The sequence below is a fragment of the Benincasa hispida genome, chromosome 4 (assembly GCF_009727055.1).
Source record: "Benincasa hispida cultivar B227 chromosome 4, ASM972705v1, whole genome shotgun sequence".
NCBI classification, from domain to species: domain Eukaryota; kingdom Viridiplantae; phylum Streptophyta; class Magnoliopsida; order Cucurbitales; family Cucurbitaceae; genus Benincasa; species Benincasa hispida.
In genome coordinates, this window is record NC_052352.1 from 32,918,595 (window position 1) to 32,942,396 (window position 23,802).

The 23,802-nt window shown below is 36.6% G+C and overlaps 1 protein-coding gene across 1 annotated transcript; it reads left to right on the forward strand.

Annotated features, from left to right (window-relative positions):
• Positions 1–1,050: 1,050 nt before the first annotated feature.
• On the forward strand, positions 1,051–5,087 carry LOC120075117 (SEC12-like protein 1). The gene is made up of 10 exons (XM_039028290.1): positions 1,051–1,404; positions 1,542–1,642; positions 2,369–2,501; positions 2,606–2,697; positions 3,174–3,273; positions 3,356–3,428; positions 3,501–3,621; positions 3,992–4,111; positions 4,385–4,455; positions 4,543–5,087. The coding sequence occupies exons 1-10, from the start codon at positions 1,231–1,233 to the stop codon at positions 4,731–4,733; spliced, it is 1,176 nt and encodes a 391-aa protein (XP_038884218.1). The 5' UTR covers positions 1,051–1,230; the 3' UTR covers positions 4,734–5,087.
• The last annotated feature ends 18,715 nt before the right edge of the window (positions 5,088–23,802 follow it).

Consider the following 23,802-nt stretch of genomic DNA (forward strand, 5'->3'; position numbering starts at 1 on the left):
CATCTATTTTTTTGAGTGTGGGTTTGGGAGAGAGGTGTGATCAGGTGTGTTGCATCAGTTAGGTTCGTCTCATCGGGTGGCAGGTTGGGATGTTGAGTTGGATTGGTTGTGCCGCGTGGTTTCGGGTAAAGGGGTGTGTAGTAAGTTATTCCGTGTTTTTTGGTGTGCTTCCATCTTCTACATTTGGAAGGAGCGTAATCAGCGACTTCATGTTTGAGGACGGTGTCTGCTTTGTTTCACCTTATGATCTCTACGGTTCATGCTCGTGTTGCTTCCTGACAGGTTGATCTTTTTGGTCTTATCTAGTGCATTAACAAATGTTTTTTCTCTTTTTTGTTTTTTCCGTTGTTATTTGTTTTGCTGTTGGCCCCAGGTTGTGGGGTTTTGTTTCCTTTTCTTTGTTTGTCTCCTAGGTGGTTGGTGTTGTTTGCGTTTGTTTTGGCTTTGTTTCGGTCGAGTCCTGTATTTACTTGTGCTTTGTTACTTTGATGCCTTGATCCCAGATTGTGGAATCCCCTTGTTGTTGTATAATAATATCACCTATTCTAAAAAAAAATAATATGAAAGACATTTATTATTAAAAAAGAATTGTTCTCTACTATTTATTATTCATTTATCGCTTTAACATACCTATTCAAAATGATTTGATGAGGTACAAAGTTGATAAAACAAAAAGTCAAAATAATTTTGTCCCTTTTTATAAAACCGCATGGTTGATTCTTTTTGAATAATAAAACTCTTCTCTCTCTATATATATATATATTAAGAAAAAGTCAAAAGAAAGATGGAGTCTCATCGAACGACGGCAGCCGTCCGATCCCTCATCGCATTTCCCGCGGAATATTTGGGGAATATCCCACCAACTCCCATATTTATTTATTTTTCATGCTCCAATCCTTCAATAAGCTTGTACGTCATGTCGAATTCCCCGTCCCGACATGTCGGATTAGAGACGGTACGGGATGGAAAACGGCTAAGTATTGACTCGTTGACTTTTTGTAAATTGGAAAAAAAAAAAAAAAAAGAAAAGAAAAAGAGAAAAGAAACGAAATTTTGGACGATGATAAACTGAGAGAGCTTTTCATATGGAAGTTGAAACTCGTTCTTCTTCCCTCCATTTTCATCTCTAACGATTAATTTGCCTTTGTCTGGTTTCCGACGAGACGGTATTAAATTTTACGCCCCTTTCCCCTTCCGATTCCGTTCAACTTCTTCGGTGAAATTTTGATCATGGGCAGCGGCGGGTCGAATCCAGGTCCGGTTTCGTGTGGGTCGTGGATTCGGAGGCCCGAGAATGTGAATTTAGCGCTTATTGGGAGGTCCAGGCGACCGGATTCATCTCCTTCTTCGTTTGAGATCTTCTCGTTTGATCCCAAAACCACTTCTCTTTCATCATCTCCTCTGGTTTGATCCTTTCCTCTGTCTTTATTGCTCTCCTTCTTCTGTTTCTGTTTCACTAATAATTGCGTAACTAAGGATAATTGAAAGTAGGTAGCTAGGGTTTTTCGATTTTGTTTCTTGACCTAATTTTTTGTTTGTAGACTGAATTTGCGTTTGAAGAATGCGATGGCGATCTTGTCAGTGTTGCTGTTCATCCCACTGGAGATGAAATTGTCTGTTCTACTACTCAAGGTGGATGCAAGTAAGTTCAATTTTTAGGTATAAACATTTGAGACTCTCTATATTTCGTGTATCTTGATTGGTAAACTGTGATTTTTTGTTTTTCATATAGAAAACGCCATTCAAGTTCCTTGATAATGTACTTGCTAAAATTGGGTTCCTATATGAAATTGAGTTTTACATTTTTTTTTTCAAACGACAATTTCAAGCTTCTTCTAAGGAATAACTTTCTGTCCAAGTTATCTTCTGGGTTCTGTCATTACTAATGATTAGGTTTCCGTTTTTCTATTTGTTTTAGTACAAGAGATATGATTGCTTGCTGCTGGCTCTAGTTAAAACACGGCCTCAGACACACACATAAAATTTGATCTGGTAGTATAATGGGTTTAGATACCTACCATGTAAATAATAAAGGGCTGGTGGAAATGTGTTTTAAGTCATGTGGTCACTGGTCACCTAATTAGGATGTAATATATTATGAGTTACCTTGACAACTAAATATAGTAGATTCAAATAGTTATCACGTGAGAATAATTGAGGTGTGCACAAGTTTGTCCGGACTTTAGGGATATGAAAAAAAGTACAATGAGTTTAGATTTTTTTTTCCCTGCAGTTTGAGTGAGTGGATGTTTGCCTGATGCTCTGGCAATTCATTTTCACTTAATGTCTTTATTAATTTATAACTGGCAGTTTCTGTGATAAGATTTGAAGATTTGAAGATTTAGTGCTCTCTTGGTTCATCTTGTAGATTATTTGAACTGTGTGGTCAAGAATTAAATGTGAAGCTGTTGATAAAAGAATTGCCTCCACTGAAAGATGTCGGTCCTCAGACTTGCCTCACTTTCAGTGTTGATGGTTCTAAACTTGCTACTGGTGGGGTGGTAAGGACAAATCTGTTATCTAGTTCATGGAATTCATGGTTCTTTTTTATTCTCGTCTTTCTCAAAAACATGGTGGATTTATATTGACATCAAATTACCTACAGAATGGACATCTCAGAATCTTGGAGTGGCCAAGCTTGCGCCCCATTTTGGATGAACCAAGTGCGCATAAATCTGTGAAGGATATGGACTTTAGGTGAGCCATGAAGTTGTCTATTGCTGGTGTATTCTCGACGTATGGCAACATGTCTGTTTGTTTATTTCCTCACACGGTATCTATATATATATTTCTGTTTATTTCCTCACACAGTATCTATATATATATATATATATTTCTGTTAGGACATCTTTTCATACAATAAAATTTGTGTGTTCATATTTTATGGGTTGCTTTGTGAACACAGTTCTTATCCTGATCTTTTGGAATTGTTATTAGGAAAGTGTTCACAACATCTTCAGATCTATGCATAAAGCATGGTGGTATGGAATGTTGTGTAGACCATTTGACATTCTCCTGTTGCTAGCAGAACTACATAAATAACCCATAAAACATCAATTAAATTTGTTATCTGTGACTCTGATTATGGTGGACGAAAATTTTGCAAGTATTTGTTGGCTTATCTTCCCTCTGCCGGATTAATGACTTAGACACTTAGTTTAATCTTGTTCCAGCCTAGACTCAGAGTTCTTGGCTTCTACTTCCAATGATGGATCGGCAAGAGTTTGGAAGACTGACGATGGAGTTCCTATAACTACTTTGACCCGGAGTGCGGTATGGTAGATATTTTTACCTGCTATTTTGTGTTTATTGCATTTTTCTCGTAATTAGTAACATGTTTATTTGGATTGTTCAGGATGAAAAAATTGAGCTCTGTCGATTTTCTAAGGATGGGACTAAACCATTTTTATTTTGTACCGTCCAAAAAGGTACGACTCTTTTCAGAGCTCATATTATCAAGCTCCAATAATCCAATTGAATGGGTTGTATTCTTGGAACAGGTGAGAAGGCTGTCACCGCCGTTTGGGACATCAGTAATTGGAAAAGAATTGGGTATAAGAGGTTGCTGAGAAAGCCTGCTTGCATAATGTCCATCAGTCGAGATGGAAAATATTTGGCTTTGTAAGTGCATCTCATTGTCAAATTGATTGTTACTGTCTGTTTTTAATCACTATTCTGTAATTTATGTTAGAACAATCGATAAATTACTGCCTGATACCTCAAGTACGATGATATCAGTGGCAACAAATTAGCAAAGATAATTTGAAACAGTTCAATAGTCTTTCTGTTCTGTCTTTTCTGTATACCAAGTGTCTACCTCAAGTTTGATGATATCAGTGGCAACAAGTTAGCAAGATCATCTGAAACAGTTCAATAGTTTTTCTGTTCTGTCTTTTCTGTATACCAAGTTTCTAATTTTACGTTTTTGTTGCAATTTCAATGTGTTTTACGATAACAATGTTCTTTCTAAGTGTGATAATTTTCCTTCTAGAGGAAGCAAGGATGGGGACGTATGTGTGGCTGAAGTAAAGAAAATGGAGGTTAGTCATATGAGCAAGAGGCTGCATCTGGGTACATCCATAAAAACTCTCGAGTTTTGCCCCAGTGAAAGGTGAACTATTAAGAGTGCTTAATCAATTTTGTCATTTTCAAAATCACTTTGAAATACGTCTATAATTATTTTAAATTATTTTAATATTTAATTTTATACTTAAAATGTAATTCTCTTATTATCAAATTTGGTTTTGAATGATTAAAAGAATGTTTAAGAGTGATTTTAACTATTTTAGAATCACTCTCAGACACGTTTGAACTATTTCATAAACATGTTTTTTCTTCCAGTATTTGGGTATTTGTTTATGCATGTTTTCTCTCTCTTTTATAGGGTTGTTCTTACTAGTTCAGTTGAATGGGGGGCAGTGGTTACTAAGCTAAATGTTCCTGCTGACTGGAAAGGTCTCTCTTTCTTTTCTATCTCTCTCCCTGCTCCATCTATGATATTCTTTTCTTTGACGCTTAATTTACCGTGCTTTCAATTTGCAGAGTGGCAGATCTATGTGTTGCTCGTAAGCCTATTCTTGGCATCAGTTGTTGTTTTTTACATCTTGTACGAGAATTCTGATTCATTTTGGCAATTTCCTCTTGGAAGAGATCAGCCAGCAAGACCCAGGTTTGATTCATTTGTTGGAGATTCACAGTCTGTTGATGATCCATTTGGACCAGTTGACATGTGAATGCGAGAGCATCATCTAACGACCGAGCATAGGAAACGTCTCAAGCACTGGTTTTCAGTTCTTCCAACTTTTTGTGCTTAGCTTTAAACTTCATTTGTTTGCAAGTTCTTTTATTTGTAGTATTATCCAAAGAAAATTGCGGCTTAATGCAGTTGTTATGATGAACTAGCCTGTTTGTTTGTGATCATTAAGTTGAAAGGATAGAAATCTTATTCATCTATTATTTATTCATCTTTTATGGTGAACATTCTTATTGCAAATGGCCAGTAGACATGTGTAATGCCATTACACATTGGTATTGTGTCGTATTGTAAACCCCTAAACTTGTTTTACTAGTTAATTATGTTTAAGTCCTCTTAATTATGTATTTAAGCTCTTGTAAGTATATATTTATGATGTTCGTATTAGTTGAAATGGATGAAAAGTTAAACGTGTATGTAGGTAAAGGTTAAATGAGGAAAATTTTTCTAAAAGCACTCGGGTGTTAAGAGATCAGAAAGGTATTGTTAGTTTGGAATATTAAGCTCTTGGGTGAAGTAGAGGGAAATTAACACTTAAAAGAAAACAGAAAATTTTATGCGATGAAGTTATGGCAAGCTATGTGGCCAAAAGTCTAAGAAGGGGACATTACAACTAAGTATGGTCCATGAAGCATGGTGAAGGCCATGGAAGAAGTTAAAGCTGGCTCTCGTGTGAGTAAGAGTTGGTCGAGGTTCGTAAAGAAGTATGTGACCAAATTCAAATGAGGTTGGTGAGGGTCAATATAGGCAGTGTGCAAGTGACCAAGTTGCCTAAGCAAACACTTTAAGAGGATACAAAGACAGGGTGCTAGGAGGGTCGCAAAGTAAGTATTAACAAAAAGGCTTAGAAGTTGGCAAATGAGATGGTTGTGGACTGTTGCAACGATGATGTCGTACAGATGACGCAATGATAAATAGGAATATGCGTTGATCAGGAAAGGGCTTAAGTGATCGCAAGCCCCATACGATGAAGTTAAGCTAAAGAGTTCAACTTAAATCATATAGTAAGTGGGTTAAGTGGCAGCCTTAGAAACACTAATTAAGGATTAACATGTCAGGTGTCGTTTAATTAAGACAAGCCTACATGCAAATCCAAGTATACATATGATTTGCACAGAAAGAAACTATTTTGCCAAATTTTTAAATGCCTAAGGGGAAGTATTGCTGCGACTTGAAGCTCAGTTGTATTGAAGGAATTTATTTATTTTTGTCGAGTCATTGTTGTTGTTGTTTATTTGAAGGAATTTTGAAATCCCTAAGTCATTTTTGTCATTGTTTATTTATTTTTATTTTTTAAGTCTGTCATTGTTTTTACTTATTTGTATGTAAACTATTTCCTCAATGTTTAAGATAAATTCAATATATATGCTCAACCCCGCCAAAATGTGAGCTTTTTCTGACAACATTGTACTTTTAGTCTATAATTGTGCCCAACCATTAAGTTTAGTTAAATCACTTATTCATCAATTAATCTAGTCAATACCGTGAAATTTTTTATCAACTAACATTCGTTGTAATTATTTCCTTAGACTAATTTTAGGAATCCTTGCATGAAATTGAATTTCTTAAATAAAATTGCCAAAATTTTCACAATAGCTAAGAGGAGCAATAGCCCAATCTCGATATAAGAGTATTCGATTTTGGATAGTTATAGATTCTAATTTGAACAGAGCGTTTGTTTGTGTCAAAGTTTTGGCGAAAAACATCATTAACTAGTTTAGTTCTAAATGTATTTAAATTTTTTTTTTTGATATTTTATTCTAAAATACAATAAAACAAGACTAGTTAATCTATATATATATAATTACATTATAATAATAATATATTAATATATATCATTATACTATATATTATTAGTAAGTATATATCAGCTTTTGTTTTTTTATCGAAAACAACATATTAATAAAAAAATGAAATTTAATAAAAAACAACATTTGAATTGGGATGTGCAACCCTTCAAAAGAAAAAAGAAAAAAAAAAAAAAGCAATGTGATATGACACAATTCAAAATATGAACAATCTTCTTGTGCAACATAGGATGTAAGATCAAGTGGCAATGAATCATCCAATGGTGAGGGAAGAATCAAGTTAGAAATTTCAGATCTTGTAGACATCATAAAAATTGGAACTAGATAATAATCTCTTCCATCTCAACATCAGTATAGAGCTTGAATATTCATTCATACACTTGAAGCATCATGGGACTCAAGTTGATAACTTAATAATTTAAAAGCTCTTGTTATCTCTCAAAGCTAGCCACAGGTGGAAAACCCCCCCTGAAGCAAGGAGTAGATGTGAGTCATGAGCAAGATGCAAGGTGTAGTGTTCCAATACCCAATCATAAAGATTATGATAACAACATATATATAAATAAAATTGTAAGATCAAAGTGCAAAAGGAAGTAAACACCTTTAAAGCATCATGGGACCCATCCGTTGAATTACAACATAAGAAAACAAATTTAAACGATCATTCTACTCATCTCCTCCTTGCGTATATTGAGGGTGGAGGTCCTATGCTCTGCATAGGAGCTTTTTGTACGGATGACCTCCTCTCACACACGTTTATGTATTTTAATCTGCCCCTACCAAAGTTTGTTATCCAACCTTTTACTGACATCATAGGGAAATTTCAGCCTTCAAAGGCTCATTGCGGTCGAGTTGAACTTCCCAACCCAACAGTGGATGGTCCCTAACCCGATTGCACATTCCCACGAACTTCACTTTTTAATGGTTGTAGCCACAAGTTGTCACTCACGATAGGGATGTTGAGGTTGATGCCTTAAATCTTGTAGGGTCCCATAGTTTGTAATGGTAATATACAAATATTTTATTTATGTAATAAAATATGTGGTGTTTTATTTCAAAATTAGTTACATTAACCACAAACCAATAAACTATAATCTAGGGTTATCTTGTAACTTAAAACATACGGGTGGATGGATAAGGCTGAATACCTTATCCCGATGACACTACGAGTATGACCCGCCTTGTAGATGTTAAAATTGTTGTAAAGTGCTACAAATGATCTGATCCTAATCATTCATGTGGAGACATGTGAGCGGGGATATTCTATACAAAGGAGTTTGTATAAGATCAGATCACGAAATGTTTAATCTCATCATATAACGTCGTTCATAATAAAGACTTACATATCACCAGGATGACCATAGGTAACATGACATGAATCCTTAGTCAGTTGTAAACTGCTGCCTATGAAAGCGATCCTTTGATTTGTATGGGTGAGAATGGATAGATCGCTGACTCAACAAGCCTACCATTTTAAGGATTCGTCTAATTGAGGAGCTGAGAACACAGCTACGCAAGAAGGAATTCACTCATTCCCCAATGTTGGGACAATGTGATGCCACACCATCTCCTGGCCCAAGAGGGGTTTCATCATAGTTGGACTATGATTTACTGTTCATTAGAGGGATTAGTGGTACTTAAGGAGTTAGATGTAACTACAGGGATAAAATGGTAATTTTGGCCCAACTGTACTTACGAGCAATTTGTGAAGGGTCATCGTATTGTTGATTGGTTATATCAATGGATATAGAAATATATTTGTAGTGCGAAAAGTGCAGCTGTCGGTCTTTAATGAAGCGCCCAATAGTTAACAGATGATGAATTATTTAATTAAAAAGTTTAATTAATTATTCACATACCAATAGGGTTTCAAGCTACAGGTCCATGAGGTCCCCTCGGTAGCTCAACCAGATTTATATGAGAATTAGTTTTTGGATTAATATGAATTGTTCAAATTAATTGAGGGAATTAATTATATATGATATAATTAATTAAATTTTAATATTGACTATTTATGAGAGGAAATTAATATTTATGAATTGTGTTCAAATTGTTAAATTTACTGTACATGTGGTTTATATTAAATGTCACTAGTGAAAGAAAAGAAACTATAGGTTATATTGTATATAATACAATATTAAAACTATAGATTTTATGTTATATTTGATATAACATATAATTTAATATATATTATATGATAAGGTGATATCATATTAATATATATTAAATTATTTATTAAATAAATAAATAAATTATATATTTATTAATTTAATTTAATTTAAATAATGGGAGGGAGTTGTAGCTCTCTCCCCCCCATTTTTCTCTCCACTTCACGTAAGTGGAAAAACTATTCCTGTATCTTCTTCTTCATCATCCTACAAAAAGAAAAAGATAGAAAACACAGAAGAGTTCTATGAGTGAAAGGAAAAATTCCCTGCTCCTTTCTCCTCTCTAAAATTTCCTTTCCTCACCAAAATCACCAGAGCACCACATACTCTTGGATTCTCACTAGAGAATACTGAGGTTTCTTTCTTGGTAGTGCCCATTTGGAGTTGTTCGTGATTTGCACAGAAAAGAGGGGTTTTGTTTTTCTTGAAAAATGTCTTCAAAGGTAAGTTTCTAAAACCCAATTGAATTTTCTGCAATTTCATCTTATATGTGTGTTGTATTATTTTATAATTAAATGCATATGTATGTTTCTTTGTAAAATTGAATTATGTAAAAATGGGATTTGGGATGATCTATCGCTTCCGCTCAAGGACCTTTCATTGAGATCCTTCAATTGGTATTAGAGATAGGTTTGGATCCCAAATTTCCATTTTTTAAAATGATTTTACAACCAATGGTGGGTATTTGCATTCTATGATTTTTTTCATGTGATGAATTATTGTTGAATGAGGTATTGCATTGATGGATGATTTCAGAATTAGTTATTAGAGTTTATGACTTTCTTTATGAATTTTGATCTGTAAAGGCCTGTGTTTTGGGGCATAATTAAGCTATCGAGTCTGTATTCAAATCCCTTGAGTCATTCGTGATGCTTTGTGACTGGATTCTGGAGAAATCGAGGCGGAAAAACAATGGATTTTTTAAGGAGTTCGAAACAGTACAAAGGCGTCTATAATGTAGCATTGCAACTCTGTGCCTTAGCGTTGTGACGTTGCAATGCAGTGGGCAGAAGGAACTTTTCGTAGCGTCAAAATGCTGGTCTTCATATGTCAGTTCTACCGCTCTATGAGGGTAGCTTTATTTTATAATAAAGGGTCTCAGCCATTACGATTTCAATTTACCTAGAAATAAATGAAGTCATGAGTTGAATAACAAAAATTTTTGGCTAACCTCAAAAGTTTTGTTACTAATGCATTGGTCATGCCAACGCTTCATGCGTTCTTTGTAGATTTTGGCATTTTCGTATGCTTGTAATCTCCATTCGTCTACCTCTAGTAACTGCAATTTTCTCGCTTCACCTGAGGCTTCCATGTTGAAGTTGAGCTTCTTGGTTACCCAGAATGCTTTATGTTCAAGCTCCAGAGGCAAATGACATGCTATTCTAAATACAATTATATATGGAGACATTTCGATGGGCGTTTTATACACTGTGCGATAAGCGCATAATGCCTCATCTAGCTTTTGCACCCAATCCCTTCACGTTGAATTGACAACCTTTCCAAGTATTGCTTTGATTTCTCAATTGGAAACCTCAGCTTGACCATTCGTTTGAGGATGGTAAGCTGTCATGATTTTGTGATAAACATTATATCTGATTAGAAGTATACTAACGATGCGATTGAAGGAATGCATTTCTTCATCGTTTATGATGGCACACAGGGTGCCAAAGCGAGTAAAAATATTTCTGTGTAGGAACTTTGAGACTGTTGTCGCATCATTAGAGCGCATGAGATTGCTTTGACCCATTTTGATACATAATCAATAGCTACTAGAATGAAGCTATGGCCATTGGAGGGTGAGAATGGGCACATAAGTCAATTCCCCTTACATCAAACAATTCAAATACTACTGCAAACAATTCCTTATCCATGGTTGTATAATTCTCTTGTGCACTATCGAAGGTTTTGCTTGCATAAGATATTTAATGAATAAGTTTGTCCATATGTTGGGCTAAGGCCGCACCCATCGCATAATTGCTCACATCGCACATTAATTCGAATGGTTTTGACCAATCGAGTGCGATCGAGATTGGTGCTATGATTAGTACTTCTTTTAATGTTTCAGATGCTCTCAAGTAGTTTGAATCAAGTTCAAATGGTCTACCAACTTCCAACATGAAATTCAATGGTCATGCAATTTTTGAAAGATCATCAACAAATCTACAGTAGAATGCAGCATGCCCAAGGAAGCTTCATAGTGTTTTCACGTTGGTAAGCGGTGACAATTTTTCTATGACATCAATTTATGCCTTGTCCACTTCTAATTCTGATTTGGACACCTTATGAATGAGCACAATCCCTTCAGTTACCATAACATGATATTTCTTCCAATTCAAAACCAGGTTGGTGTCCTCATATCTCTTTAAAATCTTCTCAAGATTTGCTAGACATATTTCATATGTCTTGCCATATACTGAGAAGTCATCCATGAAAATTTCCACTTACTCTTCATGATAATAAAAAAAGATGGCCATTATACACTTCTGAAAGGTGCTTGGGGCATTAGACAGCACAAGGGCATGTGCCGGAAGGCGAATGTCCCATATGGGCAAGTGAAAGTTGTCTTCTTTTGATATTGGTTATATCCCACATAGCCATCTAGGAAGCAAAAGAAGGTAGCTAAGTTAAGCTTCCTATAATCCATACTTATTCTCCAACCTATAACTATACGCATTGGGATTTGGTTGGTTGTTCTAGTTGATTAGCTCATTATTTTGGTTGGGAACTACAATCAATCTGCCCTTTTTTGGGATGCATTGCACGGGACTAACCCACATGTTGTATGAGATGGGAAAAATAATTCTTGTGTCCAACAATTTAATAATCTCTTTTTTTACAACTTCCTTTATCGCAGGGTTGAGCCTGCGCTGGTGTTCAATAGATTCTCCTTTTCCTTCATCGAGTCTGATTTCATGCATGCAATAGGATGGACTGATTCCCTTGATAACAGCAAGGGTCCATCCTATCACCTTGATGTATTTCTTCAGAACCTTCAAAGAAGCATCTTTTTTCTCTTCTGAGATTGTAGCTGAGATAGTGACCGGTAAAGTATCATTCTGACTAAGGAACACATATTTTAGGTGGGTGGGGAGTGCTTTCAATTCATAGACTAGTGATTGTTCAAGCGAAGGCTTGATTTTTCCTTCTCGATCTTCCAAACCCAAAGGTTCAAAAATATTTTGCATCTCCTTCACTTCATAACAAGATTCAAATGTTGCATTTGCCTCATCTTTTAATTCCATTTCTTCATTCATTTCAAATTCCAACCTACAAGGCCAAACCTCTTCCAAGTCAACTCCTTCACATGCGTTGATCTCATCAGGGTTTTCCATTGCTTTAAGGATGTTGAAATTCATCTTCTGGCCATTGACTTGCATGGTGATTTCATCCTTGTGCACATCACTTTGGGTTCTTCTTGTCGATAGGAAGGGTCTTTCCAAAATGACGAGTACATCTTTATCCGCTTTGTATTCTAAAATAATGAAGTCAATTGACAGGATGAACTTATCTACTTTCACGAGCAAATCTTCTAATTTTCCTTCTGGGTGTACTAAGGATTGGTCAGCTAGTTGTAGGGCGATTGTAATAGGTGCAAGTTCTCCTATTCCCAGTTGTTTGATGATTGAAAAAAGCATAAGATTGATGCTGGCTCCAAGGTCACATAAAGCGTGCCCTATATAAACTCCTTCAATGGAACAGGGAATGGTGAAATTCCTTGGACTCACATTTTTGGTGGGATAATGATGCTACAATCTTGTGTTAATGCGACAGCCTCGTAATTTCCCATCTTCCTTTTCTTTGATATAATATCTTTTAGGAATTTGGCATAAGTTGGCATTTGCTCCAACGCCTTGATGAGTGGAATGTTAATGTGCAGTTGCTTTAACACTCCTAGGAAGAGTTGGAGTTAGCTTTCATCATTTTTCTTTCTCAATCTTTATGGGTATGGAGGTAGTTGCACCTCATTTGACGCCTTCGATGTAAAAACTGTCGCAGATAAGTCTCTATGTTCCTCTTGGACTTTGTGCAATGGTATTCGTGATTTCTGCATGGGTTGAGTGTCATTGTTCATTAAAAGAATTTTTTTTTGTGTCTCATCGTAGTCTTACTGGGTTTTTTCTTCAGATCTTCTTTCTATTGGATTTTATGTCCTAAAACTCGTGGTTTGTAAACAATAAACTTATTCCGAAATTCAACAAATTTGTTATTAAGTTTGATTCAATAAAGTTGTTATTTAATATATGAATTGCTTACTTCATTTTAGAAATAAATCCAATAAACTAAAAGATCAATGAATATTACATTAGTACTTGAACTTTATATGGAGACATAAGAGTGGATCAGGTTCGATTAAATTGTTTAAATGATCTATAGTATACGAATAAGGTTGGGTGCCTTATTCTGGTAACACTATCGGATGCGACCCACTCTTTAGTTGTTACAAGGACTTGTAAAGTGCTACAGACAAAGTGATCCTAATGCGTACATGTAGTGATATGAGGAGTGGGAGCATCCTGTGTAATGAGTTCGCGTAAGATCGGACCAAGAAATAAGTCACTCTTACTTTATAACGCTGTTTACTGTATAAGACTGACTATTTTACAACGATGACCTAAGTAACTTGACCTTAATCCTGAGCTAACGATGAACTCCTGTTTATTTGGGATTATCCTTAGATTTGTATAGGTGAAGGTTGGCTCAACAACGCCTACTCAATAAGTCTTCCATTTTAGGGGTAATACAGGGTAGATAGCTGGGGACTGATGTGTTATTTTATTGAATGGAAATATGAATGATATGCGTTGATGGAATTGTGTTGTGCACTCAAGTTTCCCCAGCGGAATTCAAGTGTAAATTCCTCTGAGTTTCCTGGTAAGTCTAGGGTTGAACACAAGGACTTGTGAAAATAGATTGCGTTGGTAATTTTGATGAAAAATTTGCAGTAACCAGAAAAATAAATAAAGTGTTTGGTTTGTCGATTGCGTTGATTAAAAATAAATAACAAATACGGCAGAGTTTGAAAAGAGTTGGTAAACGGGAAATGCGATGACTATGTGGTGAACGGGTTGAGAAAGATTTTGGCTAACACTCCTTAGAATGCGTTCATGATTGCGATCATGCAACATGCATACAACAGTAAACCACCTCTTGGTGCGAATACCATGGCTTCTAAGGCTAGAACGCATGCGATAAATATGCGATAAGTCTACAGAGTTTACACATAAACCTCTATCTCTATTTATGTGATGACAACATGACATTCACACAAATATGCGACCACATAATATCATTCCCATTCCTAGGATGCATGCGATGCAAGTTGACAAACAAAGCTTATCTCTAAGTCCCTATCTCTTGTTTATGCAAGCCTAATCTTACTCTTTCGAGTCCAGATTCTAACCTAGCTCTCTCGAGACATTAGGTTCTTTCTTTAGACTCTCTCTTGAGTAACTCTAAAGGGTATTTTGCACCTGTCTCTTATACACATCTAGATGTGTATAAGAGACAGCTCTTTCTCGAGTAACTCTAAAGGGTATTTTGCACAGCATAAAACAAGACAATCGCAAGCAATGAACTTCCTAGGTCATGTTAGCTTAGTTATTCTCAATCCATTCAACTAGTTTAGCTACTCATGCGTATTAAGAGAGTGAGCAGATGTAGAAATAGAACTTCCATTGAATAGATATGAAGATGAAATACAAAATAACAATGCAAGTATAGTAAAGAGCCTGGTAGAAATTTCTTGCTGCCAGACGTTTACACTGTTTCTACTCATGCTCTAAAGATATTCTCGCTCTCGCGAGAGTCGGCCTGTTCTCTGCTCTTACGCCCCAAGGTTCTCTATCGAGTTATCCTGGGCGATCTCCGGCGCCACCATTCTTCTCTTGCTCTGCCTTATAATGGAAGAAAACTATGAACAGAAGCAATTGGTTGTAAAAATGGTGAACTGGTTATATATATCGTGAACCCCTTTTCTGAAGAATGCACTTGATATTTATAGAGCATCAATGGTGAAAGGCGGCTTCTCTCTCCCAGTTGTACAGATGGGATAGCTTTAATTCCTGATTGACGTGCCGAATAGTTATCACCGATAAAGCTGAATGTACTTCGTGACCTTTATCGGCTGTCATCTTAATTTGGATTCGACTGTCATCAGCTTTCTGTCCTATCGCTCTTAATTGGCCTTTCACCCAGATGTGCCCACCATGTTGCGCTGACCAAGTTGCGGCGATCCTTCTCGGACGAATGTTTGCGAGCACGATCAACACAAAGTCTTGCAGTGAGATTGTGCTTGACCAATGAATTCTTATGATCGCAATCTTTGTATTGCGTTAACGCATATTCTGCACAAAAATACAAAAATCAATAGTTCTAATGCACTGAACGCATGCGACCGCAATATTATAGAATTTATGCTTAATGGATGCAATTTAACATATTTCATCAATGAATCCAACATTGTTTAAAAACTTAGCACTATGATAATATGCATTTCTGCCCGTTATCACACTTCCAAATTTAAACAATGCTTGTCCTCAGGCATAAGCTAAAGATTCCTTTAGCAAGTCCACTGCAAAGTTCTTTTCCTAGATTTCTCAAGGATACTTCATTCAAGTCCTATATACCAGAATTTCTTAAGTCTTATTCAAGTTTCTTCTTAAAATATTTCTAAGACCTAGGGACTGCAAGCTTAACTTTCAAAAGAACTTTACTAAATTCTGGAACATCGTATGATTTATTTCAAAAAAAAAATTTCTACCGGGGTGACAAATGATTTTATCCTTGCACAAAAATTTTCTTCATTGATATTTTTTTCTGACCTTGCGCTGATCCGAGTGCCTTGCCTTCGTTTTGGCTCTGTCTCTTATACACATCTAGATGTGTATAAGAGACAGACTTAACTCTTATCAACATGAGTTTACCCTTTGCGTTGACAGTGGAGTTGTTATTCTAAAAAAAAATTTTTTTTTTTTTTTTGTAATAGCAAGGTCGGAAACAAATACCTCACACCCAAATTTAAAATACGGCAATGTTCTCATTGCCAAAAGATTAAAATAAGTTATGCGATGTTCTAGAATGCGTTGTAAAGAGAGTTTGAAAGAGAGCTAGCAAACCTCTAACTTCTAGAAATATTTCACGAGGTGACTATCTTAAGATTAAGTTGACTCTAATATATACGAAAGAAATAGAAGCATATTTTTCATCATTGAAATCATACTTGGCAAAGAAACAGAATGCGGTAACTCACTAAATTTATCTATGTCAAATGATTGCAGTGATTAAAGAAAATGCGGTGATAAAACTTGAAAAACTAACATGCGATGTGATAGTGCAAAATTTGAAATAAAGATAAGGAAGAGTACACCCTCAAATTTTACGCTATCGCCCGCATTATATTGACACATCCATCTTTGTAGCGATCTTTCTTCTTTGGGTTGCAGTGATGGAATAAGATAAGTGCTTCTTCGCGTAACATCTCCGCAATCCAGCACCTCGATCGTTGCAAGAAAAACAAAGAGGGTCAAATTATTTTAAAAAAATAAAACTCGTTATCGCATTTTTTTTTTGAAATAAAGATAGTGATAGTAAAATAAGGATAGATCAGAATTTGAAAAGATAGTAAAAATTCCGAATAGTGGAGAAAAGAATTGAAGAATCTATGTTTCCCAAAACTTGCGTCCCTGATATGTTGCGATCATTTGATAACGTAGGGACGACTTATTTCCGGCTGGTTTACTCACGTCCATGGTGGCTTTTCTCTCTTTTCTTTGTCTTCTAGGGTCTTTAATACCTTAATCTGGAGTTTTTCCCCATGAATACTCATTACAATTTCCCCCTTGCGCACATCAATTTGAGCGCGACCGGTTGAAAGGAATGGTCGTCCCAATATGATGGGCGCATCTTCGTTCGCTTTATAATCCAAAATGAGGAAGTCTGCCGGCAGGATGAATTTATCGATTGAAATTGCAGCATTTTTCAACTTTCCTTCAGGATGTATTCGAGATCTGTCTGCGAGTAGGAGAGTTTCCCTTGTGGGCGTAAGTGTGCCGGCATTCAATTGTTTGAAGATTTACAACAGCATTATGTTTATACTTGCCCCAAGGTCGCATAGTGCCTGGCCACTGAAGGTCCCTCTGATAGAGCATAGGACCGTGAAGATTCCTTGGTCGCCCATTTTAGGTGGGATCATAGCATTTTGCGCTGCAACCACTATTGCGATATTTTCTTCCTCAATTTGTTCCTCTTTCAATCTTTGCAGAGTTACTGGTGGTTGGACTTCTTCTGTCTCAAGATCCAGAGGCTTAAGGGTGGACGTAACTTCAGGGTCTGTTTTCTCGGGCTTCTCCAAACTATAGGTTAGCAGGTCTTCGATTATCACCACAATCAAGTTGGTCGCAATACGCTTCTCCCCTACTTCCGCAGTCATGTCGTCACTTAGCAAGGAGACTGCTAAGCATTGTTCCTTCCCGTTACCCCCAACATTGCGAGGGAGCTCAGTTGAGCTCGGCAACGCTCCTTGCGGTCTATTTTTTTAGCTCACTTTGCAATCTGGCCCATCCTGTAATTCAAGATTGCGAATGAACGTGGCTTGATCTTTGAAGCACTATCTCGTTTTTCTCTATATATTGCTTTAATAAGCTCTCCAAAGAAGAGTGGATTGCGGTGGTTGTTGTGAGCTACTTGCTTGAATGCTCGGTTGACCGTTGTTGCGTTGAAAGAATCCTGGTGGCACTTCTTCTTGCGCCATAGGTTGAAAATTTTGTTGTTGATTCTCCAAGCAAAATTGGGGTGGTTTCTCCACCCGGGGTTTGTATGTATTGGAAAAGGGATTATCTCTCATGAAGCATACCGACTGTGGGTTTTGTTGGGTATTCCTCCATCGGGTGAGCATCACGTAAATGACAAAACTTGCGTTCGTCTGAGTAATTGCACTGACCTGCCCTTTCTTCGCTCCGTATTATTAATTGCGATGCCTTGTATTAAACTCATCATTGCAGTCATTTGATTTTGTAGGGATGTGATGACCCATTGTTTGCGTCGTTTTCTTTGACTCTTAAATCTATGATCGTTTTCCTTCCATCCTCATGATTTTGGAAATTCGATCAAGTATAATCTTAGCCTCCTTATATGTTTTGTCGAGCAGACCACCAGCGGCTACCGATTGGCAGAGGTCTACGAAAAGGGGTTCAATCCTTAGTAGAAAAATTTCCATTTGTAGGCAATCTGGTAAGCCATTGTGTGGACAGTCTCTTACCAGCCGCTTGAAACCTCGCCCAAGCATCGCTGAGCGATTCGTCAATATTCTTGTTCAAAATTTGTTATTAATTTTCTTCTCATAGCGTTCTTCAGTTGTGGAAAATACTTCTTCATAAACTTTTCCACCACCTATTCCCACGAAGTTATCTCTCCCGGTTCCGAGAGAATATGCCCACATTCCTCGCCTGATCATTCAAAAAAAGAGAAACACAGTTAGTTCGAACTTCCTCGGTTGAGATATTTTGGAACACAAAAGTGTTGCAGATTTCTATGAAGCTTCGGAGGTGGGCGTGCGGGTCTTTCGCCACGCCTTCCTCCAAACTACCTTAGTAGCCTGGATCATCTGCAACATTACCGGCTTCATTTAACCTGATCCATCTAACGCCGGCCCATGATTCCTGGAGAGAAATCGTAGAGGTTAGGTGACGCATAGTCCCCGGATGGGTCTATTGCGTCATTTGCTAGAAGGATGGGGTTAGCCATTATATTGTTTCGCGTAGCGACCCTTGCGTCCAGTTGCTCCGCCATTCTTGGTGTTTCTTCTTCTTGTTGTTGGCGGTCTCTTAGTCTTCTTCTAAAAGTCCTCTCAATCTCCGGGTCGTAATTCGCCAGAGATTGAGAGTTCTGCAAAGAAATAAAAAAAAATTACCGTTAACAAACTATTTTGCCGAAGTCCCCGGCAATGGCGCCAAAAATTTGATGCGTTATTTTATTGAATGGAAATATGGATGATATACGTTGATGGAATTGCGTTGTACACTCAAGTTTCCCTAGCGGAATTCAAGTGTAAATTCCTCTGAGTTTCCTGATAAGTCTAGAGTCGAACATAGGGACTTGTGAAAATAGATTGCGTTGATTAAAAATAAATAACAAATGCGGCAGAGTTTGAAAAGAGTTGGTAAACGGGAAATGCGATGACTATGCGGTGAACGGGTTGAGAAAGATTTCGGCTAACACTCCCTAGAATGCGTTTATGTTTGCGATCATGCAACATGTATACAACAGTAAACCACCTCTCATGCATATTAAAAGAGTAAGCAGATGTAGAAATAGAACTTCCATTGAATAGATATGAAGATGCAAGTATAGTAAAGAGCCTGGTAGCAATTTCTTGCTGCCAGGCGTTTACACTGTTTCTACTCGTGCTCTAAATATATTCTCGCTCTCGCGAGAGTCGACCCGCTCTCTACTCTTACGCCCCAAGGTTCTCTCTCGAGTTGCCCTGGGCGATCTCCGGCGCCACCACTCTTCTCTTGCTCTGCCTTAAAATGGAAGAAAACTATGAACAGAAGCAAATGGTTGTAAAAATGGTGAACCGGTTATATATATCGTGAACCCCTCTTCTAAAGAATGCACTTGGTATTTATAGAGTATCAATGGTGAAAGACGGCTTCTCTCTCCCGGTTGTACAGATGGGACAGCTTTAATTCCTGATTGACCTGCCGAATAATTATCACCGATAAAGTTGAATGTACTTCGTGACAATTATCGGCTGTCATCTTAATTTAGATTCGACTGTCATTAGCTTTTTGTCCCATTGCTCTTAATTGGCCTTTCACCCAGATGCGCCTACTATGTTGTGCTGACCAAGTTGCGACGATCCTTCTCGGGTGAATGTTTGAGAGCACGATCAATGCAAAGTCTTGCGATGAAGTTACGCTCGACCAATGAATTCCTATGATCGCAATCTTTACATTGCGTTAACGTATATTCTACACAAAAATACAAAAATCAATAGTTCTAATGTGTTAAATGCATGCGACCACAATATTATAGAATTTATGCTTAATGGACACAATTTAACATATTTCATCAACACAATCCAACATTATTTAAAAACTTAACACTATGATAACGTGCATTTCTATTCGTCATCAGGGACATAGGGTGCAAGATGGAATTCCCTCCTACCCGCTTTCAGGGATAGTAGAGAGGCGTTGTTCCCTTAAGTGCTGACTCTGAATTTTGAACAAGGGGCCCCACCCTCTCATTGGCTCGAGAGGGACTCGGTTTGATGATCGGATCAAAAACCAATTGTTCATTAGAGGATCAGTGGGACTTAGGAAACAAAAAGTAATCTCGGGGGTAAACAACCTTTTGACTCAACCGTTATTACGAACAATCAGTGAAGAGTTAACTTACTAATCATGGTTTATATCGAGTGGATACAATATATCTACAGTGAGGGGAGTCCAACTCTAGGCTTTAGTAGAGTAACCCAATAGTTAATGAATGAGGGTTAATTCGGTGTAAAGAGTTTAGCTAATTAATCTCGAATCGTTGGAGCCCATGATCTGTAGGTCCATTAGATCCCTCTACTAGCTCACAAATGGATTAGCCTTAGAATATCGTGATAATTTAATTTGAGACGTTCAAATTCGTATTAAGGGAATTAGTAATTATATATAACATAATTACAAGTTTAATTTTGGAATTAAACAAAATAGGAGAATCAATTAATATTTAAATATGATTTAAATATTAAATTCATGAATAGGGATTCAAAGTAGTGGAATTAGTGTTGTATTAATTTAATATTTGATATTAAATTAATTAGAATTAATTAAATTGTTTAATTAATTAACTATTGATGTTATTAGAAAAATTAATTTTGAATTAATTTTTGTAAAATTGATAAAATTTCAGTTTTAATTGTAAAATTGAAAACCGAAATTGAGATTTAATTTTGTAAATAGTTTCAAAATTAAAAGAAAATGAAAAATTGGAAAATGGAAAAAACCCACCAAAAGTGGGATTTTTCTACTTTCTAACCAAGCACCTTACTCACTTCTCACTACCAAAATTGGAGTTGAAGCTGGCAGAATTTGATGCAATTCGATTGCATGATATTCCATGATATATCATATAAGCTTCAGTTGAAAGACTCCTATGCAATTGACTGATTTGCTGAGAAATTTTGGAGGTTGAAGAAAGTCTTCAACATCGGTAAACCAACGACCTCCTCTCCATTTTTCCCTAATTCAAGCTTGTTTTGAGTCTACAACTCAATCTAAGACTCTAAGAGAATAGTAGGGAAGACCTTGTGGTGGTTCACAATCAAAGGAAAAGGAGATTGCAGATGAAGATCAAGATTCAAGAGGTTCTTCAAAGGTATGTGTTTAAACCCTCTTAATGAATTAGAATGCTTAATGATAACTAGGGTTGTAGGTATTTCAGAAAGGCTTTTTTTTTTTTTTTTTTTTTTTGATAAAGTAGACGATTATGGGTTACACGGGCATACCTCGAATGATTGAGGTTCTTCATAGAGAATTCAATTCTCGTTAGCCATTTGGATAACTACATTCACTGGCCTATTTCTTGCATCGGTTTTAGTCATGGTCATCGCTTGCAATACGTTAGTCATCACATTCACCTACGTTTGAAATGATGAGATGACATCATTACTCTGTTCTCTCTCATTTGATCTTGAGCCATATTCACTTTCTTTCCAATCTTCATGGTTTTTCGAGATACGATATAGAATATTTTTAGCTTTAACATAAGTCTTGTCCAAAAAACTCCCGTTGCGGTAGCGTTTACAGTTGTTTTGATGCCGAATTTAGGCCATAATAAAAAATCTCCATTTGTAGGCAATCAAGGAGTCCATTATGCGGGTAGTCTCTCACTAGTCTTTTAAACCTTGCCCATGCATTGTTGAATGTTTCATTTTCTTCTTGTTGAAAATTTATGATCGCCTTTCTCCTTTTTGCGTTTTTTGTAGGGGGAAGTATTTTTTCATAAACTTCTCCATAAATTATTCCCACGATGTGATTTCACCAGGTTCAAGTGAATATGCCCACTTTCTGGTGTCGTCACACAATGAAAATGGAAATAATGTAAGCTGAACTTCTTCAGAAGTAATGTTGGGGAATACAAATGTATTGAAAATTTTGTTCAAACTTCTTAAATGAGCGTGAGGATCTTTGCCTCATCTTCCTCCAAATTGACCAACTATTTGAATCGTTTGGAGCATCACAGACTTCATTTCAAACCTTGATCCATCTAGTGTTGGTCGCATTCCCAGGTGAGAAATCATATAGAATTGGCAAAGCATAGTCCCTGATGGGCTTATTGTGATCATTAGCCAAAAGAATGGGGTTGGCGAGAGCATCTACATTATCATTGATTACTGCATGTGGTTCTTTTGGTTTATCTTATTGATTTGCCATCGTTTGAGCCCTATTCCTTTGTCTCATTTTTTTATTTGCTCTTCATTTTCAGCGAAAGGTCCTCTCGATCTCCGGGTCGTTATTCATGCTTCATGATTCGTGCTTAAAAGTGTATATAAGTAAAGGTGGAAAGTAAGATTGAGATGGATGAAGATGAATGATGAATTTCTCTAGATGAGAAGAAGAGATGATGCGTTACACTTTCTATAATGCACACAAGCTTCTCCTAAATCAGATCCAAGTATAAATCTAATTTAGGTTCCTGGTAAGTCCAAGTTTGAACACAGGGATTTTATGATAGACTAACATAGGCCTTACGTTGTTTCAGTTTCATAAAGATCCTAGATAAATGCAAGAGAGGTTTATCTACACTAATCTCAATGCATGTATGCAAGAGAACATAAGAGTTCAAGTGAAACAGAGGGATCTATGAATGAATGGTGCTAAACACTAGGGGTATGCGTTGGTTCCATGTAAGATGAACACGTGTGTGAAGGTGTAAGGGTGAAATGAAGATGATAGGAATGCTTGTTTACAAACCAAATGTATGTAGATGCATTAGGTTTTTGTTCCTCTGATCATATTATTCAACATTTCTGAATGCTAATGTCACATATGCTCCTATTTCTAGGGTGGATGCGTTGGTTATAAAAAGTAGTGAAGCACAAGTATGTTTATCTCTAAATCTACTGTGTGTTCTGACTGAATACGTTTCTAGCTATCTTATTCTCTTGAATAGTTTAATTGAGTTATAACTTCAACCAGATGATCAAGATGATTAAAGCTTGGAAATTAAGCATGCAACAAGTCATAAACGCGTCAATCACATACAATAGAATGTAAACAGAGGAAAAAGTGGATGGATCAAATGTAGGATTGAATTTTAAAAATCGAAATTATCTTTACAACAATCACATTTAATCACATGAAATGGGAAACAAAAATGAAGTGAAAGAAAAGGAAGGAGTCAAGCCACAGAGTTCAATCTCTTATCCTCTTTGGATTGATTCAAATGCGTATGCAACCAACTTGGTGAAGAAATGAAGAAGAATTCTCTTTTGAGCTTGGTCTTCAACAATTCTCTTTGATCAACAATGACAATGGTTCTTTTTCTCCTATCTTCTTGCAACAACATAGCAACTATGAGCTAAGTTTATGGTCTCTCTAAGAATGGTATATTTTCTTTGGCTGCAAGTTTTCTTATTTATAGGCGTTTTTCTCAGCAACTTGTGACAAGACAACATTAATTTCCATGCCCTGGTCAGCCACATGCCAATTCATATGCTTTTCAGATTCCAAAAGTCAGGTACCCATACTTACAAGTGGTGTTTGATAGGAACAGTGCAAACCAATGTATCTTCTCTGCATTGGACAACTTCAGACGCATGCCCTTGTGTTAGCTTAGCCTGCAACACTTAGCGAATTTTCTTAAAATCCTGTAATAAGATGCGTTAGTGAAGTAGTTTTACCAAGAAGTATGCTTTTGTAAGGGCTAGTGAAGTTTGAAGAATTCCATGCATTTTTCCTTAAGACAAATGTGTTTTTATCATTAAGAATCCTAATTATTCCAACTTTTGAGAGATAATAATTAGTATTTCTACAAGTTATTAGTCGTATATCCCTCGCTCATAAAACATTTGTACCTT

Bases quoted from the DNA above. Each gene is read 5' to 3' on its own strand.
- LOC120075117 (XM_039028290.1), top strand. From the start codon at position 1,231: ATGGGCAGCGGCGGGTCGAATCCAGGTCCGGTTTCGTGTGGGTCGTGG. The intron at 2,698-3,173 runs GTGAGCCATGAA...ATCTTGTTCCAG, and splicing joins GTGAAGGATATGGACTTTAG to CCTAGACTCAGAGTTCTTGG. The intron at 3,622-3,991 runs GTAAGTGCATCT...TTTTCCTTCTAG, and splicing joins GATGGAAAATATTTGGCTTT to AGGAAGCAAGGATGGGGACG.